This window comes from Carassius gibelio, chromosome B6 (genome assembly GCF_023724105.1).
Source record: "Carassius gibelio isolate Cgi1373 ecotype wild population from Czech Republic chromosome B6, carGib1.2-hapl.c, whole genome shotgun sequence".
Classification (NCBI taxonomy): domain Eukaryota; kingdom Metazoa; phylum Chordata; class Actinopteri; order Cypriniformes; family Cyprinidae; genus Carassius; species Carassius gibelio.
In genome coordinates, this window is record NC_068401.1 from 4,238,126 (window position 1) to 4,255,459 (window position 17,334).

The 17,334-nt window shown below is 38.3% G+C and overlaps 2 protein-coding genes across 2 annotated transcripts; both read left to right on the plus strand.

Moving 5' to 3' along the window:
- Positions 1–504: 504 nt before the first annotated feature.
- On the plus strand, positions 505–11,955 carry rbl1 (retinoblastoma-like 1 (p107)). Its single transcript, XM_052559578.1, has 22 exons — positions 505–781; positions 1,941–2,074; positions 2,284–2,484; positions 2,564–2,628; positions 2,959–3,087; positions 3,609–3,754; positions 3,872–3,936; positions 4,094–4,280; positions 5,209–5,375; positions 5,492–5,604; positions 5,717–5,820; positions 5,920–6,057; positions 6,186–6,350; positions 6,431–6,566; positions 6,828–7,061; positions 7,152–7,342; positions 7,423–7,599; positions 9,154–9,225; positions 9,442–9,526; positions 9,879–10,027; positions 10,123–10,287; positions 10,588–11,955. Exons 1-22 carry the CDS (start codon positions 623–625, stop codon positions 10,756–10,758), a joined length of 3,153 nt encoding a protein of 1,050 aa, XP_052415538.1. The 5' UTR covers positions 505–622; the 3' UTR covers positions 10,759–11,955.
- An 876-nt stretch (positions 11,956–12,831) lies between these two features.
- si:dkey-6e2.2 (uncharacterized) lies at positions 12,832–15,453 on the plus strand. The gene is made up of 3 exons (XM_052559581.1): positions 12,832–13,402; positions 14,132–14,453; positions 14,789–15,453. The coding sequence occupies exons 1-3, from the start codon at positions 12,907–12,909 to the stop codon at positions 15,084–15,086; spliced, it is 1,116 nt and encodes a 371-aa protein (XP_052415541.1). The 5' UTR covers positions 12,832–12,906; the 3' UTR covers positions 15,087–15,453.
- The last annotated feature ends 1,881 nt before the right edge of the window (positions 15,454–17,334 follow it).

Sequence of the window (17,334 nt, forward strand, 5' to 3'; positions counted from 1 at the left end):
AATACAATAATGCAAATATAATTGTATTTACAAGTATAAAGGATTGAACGTCAAATTAATAAGATAAGCATAAGATGAGATGGGGGGGGGGGGCAAGCAACAAAACGGGACATTTTTGTAAAACTGCTTACACAATTCTCATGTCAATATAATTAGTAGTAATTGTAATTAAATATTTTTAAGTATTAAGGATAAACAGGTAAAATGTTAAAAGTATAATATTCAACATGAGACGGAAAAAACAAGCAACAAAATGTGACATTTTTGTATTCGTGTATTGTGTTACAGATAAAGTCCAGAAATAAAGAGTGAAACAGCCGACTTTATTTTAAAGACAGAGCTTATTATATTGTGTTTATGTTCTTCATATTTTATGTAATGCTTTTTGGTAAACACGGCAAGGAAGTTTAAATCCTCCATGCTTGTTTGCTGTCGTCTTTGTTGTTGTAATGACGCCATCTACTCCTGTTCGCCCATTGGCGGAGAGGAGCCTGTTTTCGCGCCATCCGCGTGTCTCGGCATTGTGGGATAGCATCAGGAGGTCATCGGAGCTCCGGGTCAACTCCGTGTTTTATTAAAACACCTTTCTTTGGACATTTACGGATTTTAACGGATTCCAGCAATGCGTGGAGATGAAACGGATTCGGAGTCCGTTAAATCAGCCGATGGTTCGATTCGGAGCAATCTCGAGGCGCTTTGTCAAGAGCTCAATATGGACGAAGAGACGGCAGCAGAAGCGCTTGAGAACTTCAGCTCGATCTGGAACACGTACACGCTAGAGGTGCGACTTCAATTCACATTCAAACAACGACCAAGCTAACGCTACATGAACAGCTGATGCTTTCTTCCTGCCTTCAGCTAGTCTGTGTGTTTATACAGACATAGTCAAAATAACAAGTAGCCTACTAGTAGCGTAATGGCATTCACACTGGATTTCTCTGACGTAACGTTACCATGGTATGCGAATGGGTTACCTTGGTATGAATACCCTTATACTACCATAGTAACGTTACATCTCGAAAATACAATTGTTGTACCGGTGTATTATGTTACACTAATACGCGTCCACATATTAATTCTGAGAAATAACCTTTAAAACGCTTCAGAAATGACCAAGGGCTCCCTGATATGTCACATGACATTCACAAAGGGATGAGAAGATTAGGAAGTCTGGGAAAGATGCGTGTTCCCTCACTGGCTGCTAGATCTGTCAGACTTCTGTAGATTAAAATAGAAGTCCTGCTCATTTTATTCAAGCCTAACCTTGTAAAAACTGACATACGAAATAATGGTCACGATAATTGAATTTATTTAAAATTCCAGATTATTAAAAATAAGATATAAGAAAAGTTTGTTTTGTATCATATCTGATGCATTAGACGTCCATGGCTTTTTGGAGAGTATGGGAAAAAATACTCGGAATAAACAGCTCAGAGTTTTTTGTTTACTCCATGAAAACATTATTCGATTTGACAACAGAAATCAAATAAAATGTGTGTACACGGATGTGCCAAAGGTGAAATTCTTAGGTGCATGTCTCTGTAACATGGTAGTATAAACAACACAATGTATTGTGTACAATTGACAGTGTATATCTAAATAACAATGCTTGCATTTTACACAAGATACACCATATACACAAGGAATAGACAATGTACACAGGAAGTTTACATATGTTATAACCCGAATGCAGTCACAGTAATCCAAGATGTGTAAACCACAGCCTGAAGGTGATCATTTTACAATTATACTAAAAGGCCTAAAAAATTAAAATCTATCAATCATACGACAGAAAGCATGCAGTCGGTTTTTCAGCAAGGCTCTGGATATGTTGATGATTTAGAGGCCTTGGAAATGAATGATTCTCATGATACGGTGGGCTTTAGGGTTGATTGACCTCTGTGTGATGTGTTGATTTGTGTTGTGTTTGGTTGTGTCAGGGTGATGTCGTTCACTGGCTGGCCTGCTCTCTGTATGCTGCCTGTAGGAAGAGCTCAATCCCCACTGTGGGACGGGGTGTGATGGAGGGCAACGGCGTTTCCCTTACAAGGATCCTGCGCTCGGCGAAGCTCAGGTAATGCTCTGGAACAGACATGGACAGATACCTGTGAGATGGGCGTCCTCTCCTCTAATTTCAGTTTATTTAATGGAAAAGATTTAGTTTGAGTAAGAAGAGATACAATGGCTAGAGCATTTATTGTATGCATTCAAGGATTTTTCATTTGTCATAAATGAAGGTGTTTGTTTTAAGATGGGAGTGTTGTTGTGCTCTTTTTCTTCTAGTTTGATTCAGTTCTTCAGCAAGATGAAGAAATGGTCAGACATGTCGAACCTCTCTCAGGATTTCCGCAGCCGCATAGGTCGACTAGAACGCAATTTCGAAGTGTCGACTGTGATTTTTCGGAAATTTGAGCCAATATTTCTGGACATGTTTCAGAATCCTCAGGTTGAACCTCCCCGGATGCCTAGAAGCCGCAAACACCGGTAAATCTACCTGCCTTTTCTCTCCTTTCTTAACTCTCTTTTGAAAAAGAAAATGGTAACATATTTCTTTCTTTTGTAGGCGTCTTCCATGCCACGTCAGTGACGTCTTCAAGTTCTGTTGGACTCTGTTTGTGTATACAAAAGGTAATTAGACTGAAAGAAGCCTTCCCTGTTTAAACTATAGGCCGTCAGTGTGGTATACATAAGCCTACTTACACACTCTGTATCATATAATCCTATTAACCATGTAAAATAAAAAAACTGTACATTTTTTCGCAGCCATAAAGATTTAATCATTTGTGAAGGTTTACCTTCAAACAAGAGTAAAAACCATGTATTTGCAAAAGTTTGGGATTGTTAAGATTTTTAAACATTTTTTAGGGATTTTTAAGGAAGGGAAAGGAGTGTTTCGACTTATCTTAGGCATTCTGAATGCTAAAGTAAACTCATGACATGATTTCTGCTTTATTTCAGGCAATTTCCGTATGATAGGAGATGACCTGGTCAACTCGTATCACCTCCTGCTCTGCTGTCTGGACCTGGTGTTTTGCAACGCCCTCATGTGCTCCAACAAGAAAGATCTCATCAATCAATACTTCAGAGGTAAAACTCCCTTCGCCTCACTGTGAGAGTTTCCTTGATTAATTGTTGATTTTCTGTTTACAAGTCATTATCCTTGAGAAGGCAGACAGAGTTATTTTAGAGTTCGAGTCCATTGATTGCATTAGAGGAGTTACTTGCAAGGTAGTGCACTTAGTTTTGAAATATTGACTGAATATGTGAAGTTGTAGTTAATTTAATACGCTACAACTTCTAACTGTTCATCCATGACCCTATGAAATGGTTTGAGATCTGTGTTCTTTCCTGTATTATCAGATGAAACAGAAACATGGGTCAGGCCACAGAGCATCACAATTATATCACACACAAAAAAGTTTCAGTCTACTTGTTGTGTAAAGTATTTTAGGAGTATATTAGTAAACAGGTGTCTCAATTTAGGACTGAGATATGAACTGAAAACTTTTTTAATCGAAAACCGTCTTAAAAGATTAGTTTATGATCAGAATAGTAGGTTGCTTTGTTGGAAATGCTTCATTTATAGTCTTTTGCTCACCTCTCTTTAGGACTGCCGAAGGATACAGAAAACTTGGAGGAAATACCCTGTGTCATTGACAAGTTGTGTGAGCTGCATGATGGGTTGGTGGTGGAGGCCAAAGGCATAAAGGAGCACTACTTCAAACCCTACATAAAGACACTGTTTGAGAAAAGAGTGAGGAACACGCATGCATGCGCTCACACACACACGCACTTTTACATCCAGTCTACACTGCAAGAACATCATGATTGTGTACAGCTTGGGCTAAAAATATTCCCTGATTTTTCTCAGATATTAAAAGGTGATGCTGAGACTCTGACTGAGTTGCTGGATACCCCAAATTTCCAAGACAACAAGTAAGCATATGCCTTCATTTCTGTAGAATTTCTTTGTTCTTTTAGGCAGTTCCAACAATTTTGCATTCAAATAAAAAGATGTAGCATAAATTGCATATAAGCATAAATTGAAATGCCTTGCATTAATAAGTACTTGTATATGATTTTTTTTCTTCAGTAAATCCATAAATCGTGAGTATGAGGAATATGTTTTGACTGTGGGGGATTTCGACGAGCGGGTGTTTCTGGGAGCTGACGCAGACGAGGAGATCGGCACACCTCGCAAGGCCACCGCCGAGCCTCCATCAGGTCAACTATCCGCCCGCATGCACGTGGAGAACCACCTTCAGCAGCACTTTGAGAAGGTACTGAAGATTTCTTTCACTGCTGCTACATTGAAGTAACATTTTATCATGCTAATTGTCGATCTTAGCTGAAATATTACTGCTTAAATATTACTGTCAAATATAGTGTCAAATGACCTTTCAGAATATGCTAATTGCTACTGAATGAAAATGTATTATCATCAATTATGAAAACAGTTATGCAGCTTAAAGGGTTGGTTCACCCAAAAATGAAAATTATGTCATTAATGACTCACCCTCATGTCGTTCCAAACCCGTAAGACCTCCGTTCATCTTTGGAACACAGTTTAAGATATTTTAGATTTAGTCCGAGAGCTCTCAGTCCCTCCATTGAAGCTGTGTGTACGGTATACTGTCCATGTCCAGAAAGGTAAGAAAAACATCATCAAAGTAGTCCATGTGACATCAGAGGGTCAGTTAGATTTTCTTTTAAGCATCGAAAATACATTTTGGTCCAAAATAGCAAAAACGACGACTTTATTCGGCATTGTCTTCTCTTCCGTGTCTGTTGTGTGAGAGTTCAAAACTCCCGAACGAATCATTCGATGTAACTGGATCTTCTTGAACCAGTTCACCAAATTGAACTGAATCGTTTTAAACGGTTCACGTCTCCAATACGCATTAATCCACAAATGACTTAAGCTGTTAATTTTTTTAATGTGGCTGACACTCCCTCTGAGTTTGAACAAACCAATATCCCGGAGTAATTCATTTACTCAAACAGTACACTGACTGAACTGCTCCAGTTATTAATTACATAATTTTCATTTTTGAGTGAACTAACGCTTTAATATTTCTTTGGAAACCATGATACATTTTACAGGATTCTTTGAATTCAATGTGTTCTTGCCGAATAAAAGTATTCTTAAAAAAAAAAAAGTCTTACTGACCCCAAACTTTTGCCTCATCCTGTTGTGTTTTGGCACAGACGCGTTCCCTTGCTCCGTCTACGCCTCTAACGGGTCGACGGTATCTGAAGGAGAAAGAGGTGCTGGTCACCCCCGTTTCCTCAGCTACCCAAAGTGTGAGTCGACTGCAGAGCATGGTGTCCGGCCTCCGAAACGCTCCGAGCGATGCTCTGGTTCAAATCTTTAAGTAAGTATCTGCAAAAATCATGCATGTGTGTCCAAGTATGCATAACCCATCATGATGGCTCTCAGTCCTCAGTGTGTTTTCTTCACTTATATTTTATTTTCACCTTGTTTTTATAGTTCCTGCTCTCGAAATCCCACTGAGTCCATTCTGAACCGAGTGAAGACCATGGGAGAGAGGTTTAAACAGGCCTACACCAAACCCACAGATGACCTGCCAGGAGCACATATGGGTCAGATATACTGCACATTAAAAAAAAAAAAAAAAAAAGATGTTTAATTTAGGCTATTGTTATGAAAGCCTCATATTTCGTCTTGTAAGCAAGTGCTGGTTCTTGTGTGTAGATTTTGCAGAGAATCGTCTGAAGCTGGCGGAGATCTTGTACTTTAAGATCCTGGAGAACATCATGACTCAAGAGATGAAGAGATTACAAGGGAAAGACATGGCGGTAAGTCAGTGTAACTGCTAAACCTGGAAAAACCATTCAATGTGTTTTCTATCTACAGCTCTTACTTTCTGCTTCCTCTCTTCTCCTGATCTCTCTCAGGTCCTGTTGGAGCAGGAGGTGCTCCATTGCTCTCTGTTGGCGTGCTGTCTGGAGGTGGTGCTGTTCGCATACAGCTCTCAAAGAACATTCCCCTGGATACTAGAAATCTTTCAGATCCCACCATTCTACTTTTACAAGGTACAGAACAGTGTACTATTGCCTCACGTTGCAGTAGAAAATTATTGAAAAGCACAACAGACTGTTAAGACCTTAAAGAAAACGATGTATTTTGAAGTACTAAAGCAAATGTTCGTGTGTTTGTGTAGGTGATCGAGGTGTTCATCCGGTCCGAGGAGGGTTTGTCCCGAGACATGGTGAAGCATTTGAACAGTATAGAGGAGCAGGTGCTGGAAAGCAAAGCCTGGACCAGAGACTCGGCCCTGTGGACGGCACTCAATAACGCTAATAATAAAGTCCCCACTGTAGAAGAGGTACATACAAACCAATTTATAGGGTGAACTTATTGTAAAATTGTAAATAGAATTTAACCTGTTTTGTATTTGATTCTTAGGTGAATTTTCCCAGTAATTTTGACACGGGCAACAATTCAGGCGGTCCCACTCACCTCCCATTGGTGGCGCTATCTCCCATCGTCCACCCTCGCATCAGGGAGGTCCGCACAGGCCTGGGCTCCAGCGCACGCAAAGGTGCCACACATCTCAAAATGAGGCTAGACTTTGAGAGTGCATGAATGTGAAGAATATTAAAGGAGAGGGACGTTTCAGAGAGCGTTTGTTTGAGCAAAAATGATTGGGAATGTATTTGGTCCATTTACCATTTTAAAATGCATACACTAATGCATATATAAAATATTACAATTTATTCATTTAAGTAACACTTTAAAATAAGGCCTTTTTGCAGTTTGTAATAAGATGTCCTCATATGGCTAATATTTTTTTCTCTCTTAGACGTCCCTCAGTCTCCCATCTATCTCCACGACCGCTACAGCTCACCTGCAGCCGGCAGCGCTAAGAGACGCTTGTTTGGTGACGATCCTCCTCCACAGTCCCCAGTGAAAAGAATCTCAGTCACTCCCATCAAAATCATTCCCAGCAGCACAGAAAACAACCAGAACACCAGCACAACGACCGTCCTCTCCATGGCCACAGGAAACGGCCAGCAGCTCACCATTCCACTGCCAGGTACCACTTTTGTTTCTTGTCGACATCTATTTGACAAAGAGACACCACGAAATTGTGTTTTTGTTGACGTGATGGTTCCTCATCCTTCAGTGGTAAAGAACCAGACGGGTGGCATCACAGTCATCCAACTTCAGGCCAATGATATGCACCCCCTCACCGCTCAGTTCTTACTGACCACCTCCCCCAGCCGAACAGCAGCTCCACCCGCCAGCTCCGACACACAGCCACCGGCCGTCAACAAACCCCGGCGCACTGGATCCCTCGCCCTCTTCTTCAGGAAGGTGAGGAAATATGTGCTGGGCTTTTTTTCACCTGCTCGTTGTTAGCGGAAGTGCATATATGCTGTTGCTTGTCCATTCAGGTGTATCATTTAGCAAGTGTGCGTCTGCGAGACCTGTGTCTGAAGCTGGACATCTCATCGGAGCTGCGAGGGAAGATCTGGACGTGTTTTGAGCACTCGCTGCTGCACTGCACTGACCTGATGAAGGACCGGCACCTGGACCAGCTGCTGCTCTGTGCTGTCTACATTATATCAAAGGTACGGCTCTTGAAATGTGCCGAGTTACTGCAAGAACTACACTACCTTTCAAATTTTAGTGTCAATTTTACAATCAAGATTTAGTGTTTGTTTTAAAGGGGGGGGGTGAAATGCTCATTTTCACTCAATATCCTGTTAATCTTGAGTACCTATAGAGTAGTACTGCATCCTTCATAACTCCAAAAAGTCTTTAGTTTTATTATATTCATAAGAGAAAGATAGTCTGTACCGATTTTTCCCGGAAAAACACGACCGACTGGAGGCGTGACATGTGGGCGGAGCTAAAGAATCACGAGCGCGAGTAGGCTTTTGCGTTGAGAGCGTTTGGAAGCTGTGACACCGTGAGGAAAAAACCAACCAAAACAAACCATGGCTAACAGTCAGATTCAGCGTATATTTATGATCCAGAATCAGATCCCGAGGCTGAAACTGAACGAGAGCAGCAGCAGCGGCTCGCTCCGAGCGGGGCTCGAACCCGGGTCTCGGCATGGGAGGCGGACGCACAAACAAGAAAGCAGAGATATTTGAAGCAGTTTTACTCACTGCCTGCGGTTCCAACACACGATCGTGGCCCTTTTTCGTTGGGATTGCATCATCCTTAAGAAATAAACAATACGCAAATCCGTCGTCAAACTGGGCCTTGTTTGTAAAACAAGCATCTTCGAAATGCAGGGAACAAACAAAAACACTTGCACAACTCCGTTGATGCTCTGTAAAAATAAACTCCATCCACTGGTCCCTTAATGCTGTTTTTTTTTGGGTAATCTGTGCAGGGTTGTCTTGCCCTGGCAACCAAAAATACACTTCTTTTTTGACATTTCGCGACGCTCTCGCTCTGATCACTGAATGCCTCTGCTCTCATTGCTCTGCTCTACGGGAGTGCACGCTCTTCCGGCAGATGTGACCTAGGACCCATATAAGGAAATTCCGCTCCATCTAACGTCACACAGAGCCATACTTGAAAAAAACTTTGCGAAACTTGTGACAAACCGGAAGGAGTATTTTTGGAACAGAAATACTCCTTCAAACTTACAACTTAATTTTTGAAACTTTGTCCATGTTTAGCATGGGAATCCAACTCTTTAACAGTGTAAAAAAACTCAGTATGCATGAAATAGCATTTCACCCCCCCTTTAATGAATTTCTTTCTCACCACGGCTTTGATGCACACTTGCACTTATTTATATACGTTTATATTTTTAGTGAAAATACAGACATATTGTGAAATATTATTGCAATTTAAGATGTTTTCTATTTTAATATATTCCAAAGTGTAAATGTGTAAATATTCCCGTGATGCATGCAAAGCTGAATTTTCAGCATCAGTACTCAAGTGTCTTCAGAAATCATTTTAATATGCTGATTTGTTAAAAAGAAAAAAAATCCTATTATTATTATCAATGTTAAAAACAGTCCTTGCTTAATAGTTTTAACTTCTTTAAAAAATACATATTGACCCAAACTATATAAAGCAGAATTATCTCTTGAGGGACTTTCATTTAAATAGTTTTTTTTGTTTGTTTGTTTTTTTGGACTTGTTCGCTGCTTCTGCAGATTACAAAACAAGAGCACACTTTTCAGGACATTATGAAATGCTACCGAACCCAACCTCAAGCCAACAGTCACGTGAGTATCAACAGTCTTAGTCTTTCCAAACCTGCAACTGTTACTTGTGTTTTTTGTTGTTTGTGCATGTTTCATGTGGAAATACACATAAATGTCAAAGGTACACAATCTCTGTTTTCCCCAGCTACCTTATGTAAAAAACATAGAGTTTGAGCTGTGATGACTGCACATATGAGTCTTTGGTGCATCCACAACATCTCGTTGGTGTGTTTGTAGGTGTACCGCAGTGTTTTACTGAAGAGGAGGCCCAGAGAACAGCAGACAGATGAGAACATGGAAGTGGATCCGCCGGCAGAACAGTGTAAGGATAATGTCCTAAATCTTTCTTTTATCCTTTTTTTTTTTTTTTTTTTTTTTTTTTTTTAATCTAATGCACAATATATTACTAAAGAAAATGTACCAGTTTCCACAAAAATATTACACACTGTTGGTGTTTCTTGAGCAGCAAATCGGAATATTCTAATATTTAAGATGCTTTGTGACACTAATGATGCTGAAAATTCAGCTATGCATAACAGGAATAATTTATATTTTAAAATGTATACAAATAGAAAGTATATTAGCCTTGGTAAGCAGAAGAGACTTCAAAAACATAATGTTACCAATCCCAAACTTTTGAATGGGTATGTAATTATTTATTTGTTTGTTTACAGCCAATGAGAGGACGGAACAGGCAAACACAACAGAGGCTGACAGCGAATCAGAGGAAAGAGGAGACCTCATCCAGTTCTACAACTCTGTTTATGTGCTAAAGATGAAATCGTTCGCTCTCAAATATGCACATTCCACACTTGATAATAAGGTTGGTGTATTACTGTCTCTTTTGAAATCTCTCTTTTTCTGTTGTTGATATTTTGGAAATAGTATTTGACACTTTCTCCCTCTTTCTCTATAAAGATGGAGGCTCCTCCGTTATCTCCGTTCCCGTCGGTTCGTTCCCAGCCCCTCTCTCCTCGCCGTATATCTCAGAGACACTCCATCTTTGTCTCTCCTCATAAAAACAGCTCAAGTCTCACACCCAGTAATGCTTACACGTACAAGTTCACTGGCAGCCCATCAAAGGTTAGTCAAAATACAGGATGTCACAAGCATCAAGAGTAATATTTCCCTTAATGGAATATTTCATTAAAAAAATTGTAACATCCACATCCCTCCAAATCCCTATGACTGACTTCTGAGGAAAACAAAAGAAGGTGTTCTGAAGAATGTCTATATTCAATGAAATACACACAGTGCAACTGAGTATAATCATAGTCTGTATAACTGATTGGTTACATTTCTATTAAATTAAAAATCAAATCAAATTGTGTCTTTTTACATTTGAATGCTCATCCTGTACGTTTTTTCTCTGTTTCTCTTCAGGAGCTGAGTGACATAAACCAGATGATCCGTCAGGGTGGGGTGAGCAAGAAGCGGGCGTTCACCATGGAAGGTGATGAGACCGAGTCTCCATCTAAATGCCTGCGGCAAGAGAACGACGACGTGCTTCTCAAACGCCTGCAGGATGTGGTCAGCGAGAGAGCGAGTCTCTAAGCTGTGGGATGCCCGGTCTCCTAACAGACCCAATATAAAGCCAAAAACTCTTCCTGTGTGCTGCTCAACGACTCCAGGATGTAGAGAGATGCGACAATCAGTCTCTTATCTGTTCAGAATCCAGCACATTAATTATGTCACCAAACAGTAGCAAAGCCAAAAATCATGACAGATTTTTTTGTTTTATATCACACCAGGATTTTTGAATATCAGGGAGATTGGTATAAACTTAATAGTTTTATACCGAATCATGTATCATGTTTTTCATGATGCTCCGCATGCTTTCATAAGTAAATTCTTACGTTTTTACAGAGATATTCTGTATCTGTTGTTTTCTCAATCAAGTGACTCGTTTCTCCGGTAGAATCTCCCATGATCTCCCAGATATATTAGTGATTTTTATTTCATTTTAATCAAGTGATTTACTGGCACAATGCACTGGACAAATTGAATCTTTTAATTTTTTCGTTTTGATTTAAGTGTGGTTTTTGGTGAACCTGCCAGTGGTCGCATTAGTTTTGCAACAATCCTGCAGTTTTTTATTTAGATGCATGTTATCTACACCTCTCTATTAATTGTAATGTTTCTCTTTAGAGTTTAATATTTAGTATTTTCTCCAAAATTTCAGGAAATTCCGTTTCCTGAAATGGTCATGTTTTCAGTGCATTTAACATTTTTTCCATCTTCTGGCTCATGTGGTGTACAAATAACTTTTTCAACACTGTTTGTTAAACAGTGATACAGCTATAATTGTATCATTTGGTTCAGCTCATGTTATTTCATTAACATTCATTGGTCACATGCTCGATGAGGTCGAAGTGAAAGGTGTTTACTTTGAATCATGTGATCAGTGCTATAGTATCTGTATTTCTCAGTATTGTCGGTTAATTTGGGATTGCAGTTTTATTCTTGTACAAATGTTTAGTTTATCCATTGTTCTTTTGCCTTCATCTAACTCCATCTCTGATGTCCAACACTCTTGATCTCTTTGCAGTTGGTGCTTTGTATATTCTCTGAAATACTTATTTTATATCTGTTTATACAAACTCCATATTTTAAGCTCCACCTTTTTCCGCAAAACAATGCTCATGTACTGTTTGTAATTTAGCTTTATTGTAATTGTTGGTTTAATCAATCAGCTGTTCGGCAGTGAGTGCCTTAGCATGTACATAACAATAAAATGTATCCATTCTCAAATATTTTTTTCCTTATTATGCTGCACTTGTATCTGAAGATATGTGACACTTTTTTTAGCTCATTCATCCCTTTCTGATCTAAAAATGTAGAATACTTGTTTTATGGAGGAATCGGATCCAACTGAAGTTGGATAAGAAAGTTGACAATTGAAAGTTTTTATTTTGTGTAAGTTAAATTGCACAATGACCCTGAGATAGAATATCAAGTATTTATTTGTGTATTTATTTATTGACCACTTAAGCGCATCTCAACATGTTTATTGAATGGCTTTGGTTTTAATTTTGTTACTAAAATGTGACCCTGGACACAAAACCAGTCATAAGTAGCACGGCTAAAATATTAGTAATAGCCAAAAATACATTGTATGGGTCAAATCATAGATTATTATTTTATTAAGAAATATGTTCCATTAAGATATTTTTGTAAATTTCTTACATTATATAACAACTTAATTTTTTATTAGTAATATGCATTGCTAAAAAAAATTAACTTTAAAGGTGATTTTATCAATATTTTTGTACCCTCAGATTCCAGATTCTCTAACAGTTGTAAGCTGTATCTCGGGCAAATATTGTCCTATTCTAACAAACCATAAATCAATAAATAAATCTTATTTATTCAGCTTTCAGGTGATGTATAAATCGCACTTTCCAAAAAAAACGACTCTTATGACTGGTTTTGTAGTCGAGGGTCACAAATATGTCTGCTACGTTGTTATTCAAAATAAATATAAAAACCATAACTGTGTCCAAAATCTCTTATTATTTTCCATAAAGTGCGTGATGTTGTACCATTCATTAGATATGAAAAATGAGCGCGCAAAGACGCTAGTGGGCTTGCGGCCAGCAACTCTGAGCCAATCACAAAGCTCAAAACGAGTGACGCACATACGTCTTGTACTCGCAGGCCTACGTGACGCGCGAGCCCCGAATCAACTGATACTGTGTATAAATGAACCCTTTGCGTGATTTACCAGGATTTCCACGCAGCGAAATGTATGAAGAGATGTCAGTAGACAGAAACTGGACGGACACCGAGACGAGGGCGCTGCTGTACATCCGACAGGACGATGAAATCAGTAGGCAAATCAGCGGAACGGTTCGCGACTCTCTTATTTACGCTGAAATATCAAGGCTTCTGCGGGTGCAAGGGATTCACAGAACCAAGCAACAGGTCACCAACAAACTGAAAACACTCAAGCAGAAGTTCCTGAAACTACACGAGCATCACAAAAACAACGGCCACGGCAGAGTGTACTGGAATTACTATGATCTCTGCAAGTCCATCTGGGGCAGCAAGCGCTCCACAGACGCTTTAACACTTCATAATAACGTGAAGCTCGAAGAGCCCCAGAGTACATCCATCGAGGACGCGAGGAACGAGAGCAGATCCACAGACATCGAGGTGTCAGTCAGTCACGACGAGGAGACGAACGACACGATAGACGGTGTGTTCATGTGTCAAATAGAAAGATCATGGCCACATGACTTCACTTGCATCTGCAGTGCATTTCGCGTACTACAAATATAGTATGCGAATCAGTGTGCAGTATACACGACAAAAGCTGTGCATACACTTTTTTTTTTCTTTTTTACAACAAATTAGTCAAGGGGAGGCTGTTTACACTATCTACTTAATGCTTACTACTGCAAACACAGTATGTACAGATTTATTTAAAGTAGCTTGTGTTAACAGTATACAACTAACTTTTTGTTATACTACCTTATTTACAGGTTTAATTCCACAGCTAATGTCCATTTGTCATCATCTTTACAAGACCTAACATAGTAATTTAGCATTTTAACTAATATTACAGTGTATAAAAAATTCCTTTCAAGTGAATAATTTATATTTTAATTTAATAAGACATCACAATTTTTATGCTTAATTGCTTAAAATGCGACAAATGTTGATTTAACTAAAGGTTTCATGACTTAATGAAAAGCTAGTTATTTATTTATTAGTTATTAATTTGTTAAAAATAATTAACAACAATATTAACATATTTTGTTTGCCTACATGTCATGTGACCATTTAATATGTTTTGAAATTATATTTAATGATTGAAATATTCACTGAAATATTTTAAGTCAAAGGGTGACAAAAATATTTGGGAATCTCTACCTGAACGTGAATAATGATGTACATATAGAACTGACTGTGTTGATATTTTTAGTTGGTGCTCAACCTGTGAAGAAGAAGGCCAAAAAACATTCCATTAGTGACTCTGTGAGAGCTCAAGAACCTCTCCACGTGCAGAAGCAGAGGGAGTATGAGGAACGCTTGCGAAGAGAAGCCAGAGAAGAGCAGAAGGAGGACCGAGCGAGTCTTATGGCCATGTGGAAGGAGATGATGGAGTTTCAAGGGAACCTGTTAAAGGAGTTTGTTCACCGCCCATCTCTGCCTTCACATCCATCTTACCACAGACATGCTCTTCACAACCAAGGATGCTCTAGTTTTCCAAGCACTGGCTACATGGCACCGTACGACTCCCCACGGTATGAGCACAGACATATCTTAGACATAAGTTATGTCTTAAATGAATGTAAACGGGAGAAAATGGTATGTGTATCAATGTACTGGATTTGTGTCTTAAAGTGACAGCTGCCTAATGTACCTGCTGCTGTCTGTGTCTTTAATGTTGATCAAACAAAAGACAAATCTCTGATCTTTAGTTAATAACTTTAAGAATCAATGTATATTTAATCCATATAGTGAAGGAATTAGGCAGTGTTTCCTTTTTACATTCGATTTTTCAATCTCTTGCTTGAATGCTGTTGTTGAATATATTGTGTCACCATTTTGCTAATTTAACAACTTTGCCTTTTCACAGAGCTGAATCTGAGAATGAAAGTGCAATCTTACATGAGGAAGAGGAGCAGGAGGAAGAGGAGAAATATGTTATCCCAGCTGAGATTGCACCCGTGTTGGACGTTCAGCCTGTTAACTGTGCAAACGACAGCCAATCAAACACAGCAGAGACCGTTTCACCCCCACCTACACAATCAGCAGGAAAGAGCGATCTGGAGATGTCTGTGCTACGCAGACAGGAAATAGTCTTACAGCTTCAGGAAGAATACTATTCACTCAAAATCAAGCATCTGAAACTCAAGATGGCCAAGGATCCCTGACAGAACGAGGAGTGTAAACTGTTCTGCTCTCAGCTGGACTGTTGAAATTATCAATGTCTATGTGTCTGTGCATCTCATATTCCTTGTAGTTCATATTACATATTTTAACCAGTAGATGGCAAGGTGGTTACTTCATATTTTTCCTGGTGTCTACAGACATGTCCAAGAGAAATTAACAGGTAGGTCTAGATCTTTCTTTAAATATGCAAATATTTATAAACATTTGCTAATTTTTATGGCAGTTTTTTTTAAGACATTATTTTGCAAAATACTCTCCATTGTCTCCACTAAACATAACTTGTCTTATTATAAATGATTTGTTGGTTTATGTAAAACCGGCTTTCACAATAAATTCCCGATGGATAACGGTCTTGCTCTACCTTTTGATTTCTGTTTTGCACATTACAGCAGTAAAATGTGTTGCAAATACATTTTAACGTTGACTATAAGAATTAACGTGAGCTAGACATTACTCTGCTAATGTGGAGTATGTCTATTATCATTACCATTTTCATTAAATGAATAAAAGCCATGGAGTCAGACACATATTCAAAAAACTAAATCAAATGCAAAAGTCTTGGCCACCCTTTATTTTAATGTCCAATTTTCGTTATTGACAAACCATTAACTATGACCTTTGCCTCAATAAACTCCTAATTTGCTGCTTATAATAATAGTTATTCAGGTAGTTAAGTTTAGGGATTGAATATGGTCTTGAGATTGACATTTATTTTAAGATATATTAATTATTTCAAAGCATTTGCATGCTCATGGTTCTCCAATGTCAGTTAATAATCACATGACATGAAGGTAAACAAAAATAAAATGTATTTTTTAAATAATTGTTTTATTTGAATTAGTTTTATTCTAAAGTTATTTATTTTTCATTTAAAATTTTTCACTTAATAATGGCTTTTTATTATCTCTCAACCCTGAGCAGTTCCTTTGTGAACTCCAGATCGGGAAATGGTTCAATAAAAAAAAAAACAAAGCCTTATGCTGTTACTTGTTCTGTACACAGCTCTTACAACATCCGAAAAGATTTAAGAGGGACCAAAAATGCCATAAAACTGCTTCATATAGAACTTTTAGACTTGTGTTAAAGCGCACAAGTCTTATGGAGTATTTTGTGTTCCCTCGCATCTGTCAAACTCCAGAAAGGCTCTGTTTGAGCTTGACAGACACGGGTCACTGTGAACTCTGGGTGTTTGGCAAGAGCTGTGCAACAATTCTTCAAAAATGTCTACATTTGTGTTTCACAGATAAAAAAAAAAAAATACAAGCAAACAGGTTAGGAAAAATGTGAGTGAGTAAATAGTGACAGGATTTTCGTTCTGAAGCCGCTCCAAAAGCTCCAGCTATAATGTTTTTATATCATATATGTATTCTTTTTTAAATATCACTGTATTTCTGTTGTATTTTCACATTCATCTCTCTCTCGTTCCAAGTCTCCGTCCTGCTATTACTTCTCACAGAAAGACATTACATTTATACGACAGACCGACAGCATTTAATTAATGCATTTGGCAGATACTTTTCTCCCAAGCAACTTATATTGCATTTAAGCATGCATCTACTACAAGTGCACATTTGATCAAGAATCACTGAGAATAAAACCCATGATCTCAGTGTTGTCAATGCATGCTCTGTTTGGGCTATAGAAATGGAGCTAAGCATTTTGGCTTGTCCTTAAATTTGTAAAAACAAGCTAAAGTTGTTTGGTAATGCATTACCAGCTTGTTTGCCTAAAAAGTAGTCTCATCACTAATAGCATAAATTAGGTGATTTTACAGCTCACATAACATATTTTTAAGTGGAAGATTTAATTTTAGTGCTTAAAAAACACAAGTTGCACATTTTAAGCCCACAAAATGTGTTTATTGGCATCTTTGGTTCCATGAAGAACTTTTCTCATCCATGGAACTTCTTTAGATGTTTTAAATTGTTTTTCACACTAAAAAAAAGAAAATATAAAAAAAAGTTCACTGAAAGGTTCTTTGGGGAACCAAAAACAATCACCTTTTTGAAGCTATTATGAGTAGATTCCATCCATAGGCATAAATTATAAATATACTGTACACTTTTTTTTCTTTAACTGAGAGATGAGTTGAACATGTCTGTGATAATCGATGAAATGCCACAGATGCCATTCATAGATAATACATTTGTTGGAAGCATTCTGTCTGGAGCAGAAAGTACATAAATTGTAACCTTAAAGTATCTGTCAGGGCTTCACATCATAAAATGT

Coding starts and splice junctions, on each gene's coding strand:
- rbl1 (XM_052559578.1), top strand. CDS start 623: ATGCGTGGAGATGAAACGGATTCGGAGTCCGTTAAATCAGCCGATGGT. Junction 3,755..3,871: donor AGACACTGTTTGAGAAAAGA/GTGAGGAACACG, acceptor GATTTTTCTCAG/ATATTAAAAGGTGATGCTGA. Junction 3,937..4,093: donor CCAAATTTCCAAGACAACAA/GTAAGCATATGC, acceptor TTTTTTCTTCAG/TAAATCCATAAATCGTGAGT.
- si:dkey-6e2.2 (XM_052559581.1), top strand. CDS start 12,907: ATGAACCCTTTGCGTGATTTACCAGGATTTCCACGCAGCGAAATGTAT. Junction 13,403..14,131: donor GACGAACGACACGATAGACG/GTGTGTTCATGT, acceptor TGATATTTTTAG/TTGGTGCTCAACCTGTGAAG. Junction 14,454..14,788: donor GCACCGTACGACTCCCCACG/GTATGAGCACAG, acceptor GCCTTTTCACAG/AGCTGAATCTGAGAATGAAA.